General features: G+C 33.1%; 1 protein-coding gene across 1 annotated transcript; it reads left to right on the forward strand.

Annotated features, from left to right (window-relative positions):
- Positions 1 to 2,469: 2,469 nt before the first annotated feature.
- LOC111398080 (CENP-B homolog protein 2-like) lies at positions 2,470 to 3,525 on the forward strand. Its single transcript, XM_023025035.1, has 2 exons — positions 2,470 to 3,106; positions 3,212 to 3,525. Exons 1-2 carry the CDS (start codon positions 2,470 to 2,472, stop codon positions 3,523 to 3,525), a joined length of 951 nt encoding a protein of 316 aa, XP_022880803.1.
- The last annotated feature ends 270 nt before the right edge of the window (positions 3,526 to 3,795 follow it).

A 3,795-nucleotide genomic window follows, 5' to 3' on the forward strand; every position in this document is an offset into this window, starting at 1 on the left:
AAGTTCGAGGAATAACAACCAAAAGATTGGGATCAGGTCAGTAACCTCGAACTAAGAAAAAACGATCTTTCCAATTATGCACCTGGGTGTGAGTGATTATCAGTTCTAGGCAGGTCTTGGAGATGTAGGGAGAAAATGAATAGTACCTCATTTGAGGGTTCGTTGTGTTTCCCAATAGCATGGGACTGTACATTGAATGGAATATATCTAGCAATAATTCTCCTTGTAGACCTCCAGATCCCCATTAAAAAAAAAAAAAAAAAAAAAAAAAAAAAAAAGAAAACAGAGAGAGAGAGAAAGAAGCCAGTTGGGCCTACCCATTCGAAGCAAGTTGGGAATGAGCCCCATAATCATTGAATGTTTATAATAGCTATACGGCCTGGGGGTTAGCGAGCTGTCATTTGAAATTGTCTAGGAACTAATAGCTTTATAACATTAGGAGCATTAAAATGGATCCTAATGTCAGTTAGGCCATATTCAAAAATATTGCTTAAAATCCTTGATGGCTCAAAACCATTTCGACCACTCACGTTAAGGTCAATTGCCATATTAAAAGGTTTGCCTTTCTTGTTACATATCCCAATCTAAGTCGAAAACTTCCTGCTTTACCAAAAATTTCTAGTTTAATGCAAATACCACAATGCATAACAACCTTATAGAGAAGCACATCAATATACAATAGAACTAGAACTTTCAGAATCATAATCGCCAGATAAACTCTGAGAATTGGTTTGGGAAGACATTTTAGGAAAAATATTGGACAATGCTGAGGAAACAATATGCACTTAGACAAAAAAATTTCTTGAAAGAAATAAGGTAGAAAAGTAAAGGATGCTCATAGGAATAATGATATATTTATAGATTCGGACGGGAGTTATAAGTCATTAAAACATGATGATATTAATCATAACCGTTGAAAAATAAACGAGCGATTGATCAAATCACTAGGTAAACTAGCCAAAATCACATGCACTCCTCATGTGCAAGGAAAGTTATGGGCCACTAGCTTGGAAAAATGCAAATAGAAATTCTATCCTATAAAAAATTGATAATGGTCGACAGTACTTTTCTCATGACTTCACGGATATGTTGGATGGGTAAGTTTAGGGAAAAGATTTCAAATAGGCTCATAAAGCAAAACATAATACAATTAAAGTCATAGATTTAATACAAATAATAAAATTGAACTTGGTCGACTATTTGTTGAACCTCGGAATACAATATGTGAACCCCAAGGAGTGTGACACGCAGGCGATGAAAATAAAAAACATAAGACTCGTACAAAGCCAACAATCCATTTTTGTAATTCAGGTTGGCTATAGGCTATCAATGAAAAGTACATAGGCTAATGAGTAAAGCATAATTCTTAACCAAATCAATTATTATAAGAGCTAATAAGGAGCCGCCATATGTCATTCTCTTAAAATGATCCAATTACCCAAGGCCGAGGAGGAAAATCTATAAATACCCACTCATTTGAAGATAGAGACATAAAATTTAAATACCTTCCTCTCAAATAGCTATTTCTCTTCTTACTCTAGTTTGAACATCCGAACTAGTGAGTTTAGAAAGTGAAAATCATAGTGAGGTGAGTAGATTTTGTTGATAAAATTTTTATCGTCAACAATCTCTAAATATTAACTTAGATAGTGTCAAAATGTAGTGAAAATGTGTCTTCATCATTTTTGTGATCATACAAGGTGAAATTTATTGAAACAAACTTGAAATTAACTAAAGCGGGAAGCTTCCGTTTAAAATGAGTAAGTGCCATTCGTGAACATGTGTAATACCTGGATTTCACATTATATACTTGATCAATATAGTTTGTGTATCATGTGCTACTTTACATTGCCATTTACAAATGCATTGATAATTCATAATTGCTTTCTCCTTAATTGGTTCATTCAATCATTAAGGTTTTAATATCTAATGTGGTGTTATTCTTCAACCTTCCCAACCTAGGTGGTAGGTTTTACATTGAACTATGGAGGAAAATCAGGTCGATAGAGGTGTTGGATATTGACTGGTTAATTATTGTAATCTTGAAAGCATCGAAATTATTACAGTTAAACCTTGATAAAGTAATACCCTCGGGACTGGAAAAAAATATTCATTTAGCGAGGTTATTTATTTATCGATAAATGAATAAATTATTCATTTATCAATAAATAAATATTTATTATTTTAGAGAGAGCTTTTCAATATAAAATATGTACATTGTATGTGGTAAGAAAAATCAAAAGACACTAATCAAAGTATTATTTGAATCTAGGGAAGTTCAAAAGTTTTAGAGAAACTTAATGTCTCTAAAAACTAAGTTCACGTACATAGCAAATGAAAATGTTTAGTCTTTACTCATAAAAGCTAAATGTTTGGAAGACATATTCCAAGCACATACAATATTTTGTTTCCCCTCCAATGTCTTCTCATCATTTGAAAGGAGTAAAAAAATCAACTTTAATCGATAAAATGAGGAGTGCAATATGTGAGCATAAGAAAGAGAATCCAACTATTAGCCAAAAAGATATGCAAGCATGGGTGCAACAAAAGTTTGATTTGACTATTAGTCAATCAACAATATCGAACACTCTCAAAAGGGCGTCGGAATATTTGTCAAATGAAATGAAAAATAGCGATGTTAAAAGGCACAAATCGAAAAAATACCTTGATTTAGAGAAAGTTTTGTATGAGCGGTTTCTTGAAAAGCAAGATAAAGTGAACATGTCTGGAGAAATTATCCAAGGAAAAGCAAAAGAGCTTTTACAAAAAATGTATGGTGAAACTAATCCAGAATTTAGCTTTTCTAGTGGATGGTTAGAATGTTTCAAGGCAAGATATAGAATCAAATCTTACCGACATTTTGGTGAAAGTGGTTCAGTTATCATGGAGAACATTGAAAATGCTTTACCTGGAATACGATCAAAACTAGTCCAGTTTCAATTGAAGGATATTTACAATATGAATGAAACTGAATTATTTTACCGATTGGAAGCTGATCATTCACTTGCTACCAAGCAGCTCGAAGGACGCAAAAAAGATAAGGAGAGAATTACTGTTGTTTGTTGCAATGGTGATGGATCTGACAAAGTACCACTTTGGGTTATTGGTAAGTATGCAAATCCCAGATGCTTTAAAAATGTGAACATGAACAATCTTAATTGCAAGTATTGATCCAACAAGAAAGTTTGGATGACTGGCTTACTTTTTCAAGATTTTGTTAGTTGGTTTGATAAGAGAATAAATGGCAAGAAGGTTCTCTTAATAGTAGACAATTGCCCAACTCATCCAAAGGTAGTTGAAGGCTTGAGAAATGTAGAGTTATTTTTCTTACCTCCTAACACAACGTCTAAGATTCAACAATGTAATGCTGGGATTATTCGAGTATTCAAAGCTCATTATCGTCGTCGTTTTTATTCTAGCATCTTACAAGGCCTTGAGGTTGAAGCACCAAATCCTGAAAAAATTAATATTTTGAATGCTATTAATTTTGCTAACATGACTTGTGTTAGGAAAATGTGTAATTGACAATCTGTGACCAAATGACCTATTTGTCAAAATTGTAAAGTCAAGGACTAAATTGTACAGGTCAAATAGTTCAGGGACTAAAGTTGCAATTTTGTAAAGGTCATAGCATAGGTCTAGGGTAAAGTGGGATGCTTTGAAGATGCAAACGGCGCGTTGATGTCGCTTTTTTCACCCTTAACCACATCCATTCATTCCCAAATTTTTACCACAATTATTTATAACATGTATATGAATGTAAAAATGTCCTAAAATGTCCAAAAGTGAAGTGTT

This window comes from Olea europaea, chromosome 7 (assembly GCF_002742605.1).
Source record: "Olea europaea var. sylvestris chromosome 7, O_europaea_v1, whole genome shotgun sequence".
NCBI classification, from domain to species: domain Eukaryota; kingdom Viridiplantae; phylum Streptophyta; class Magnoliopsida; order Lamiales; family Oleaceae; genus Olea; species Olea europaea.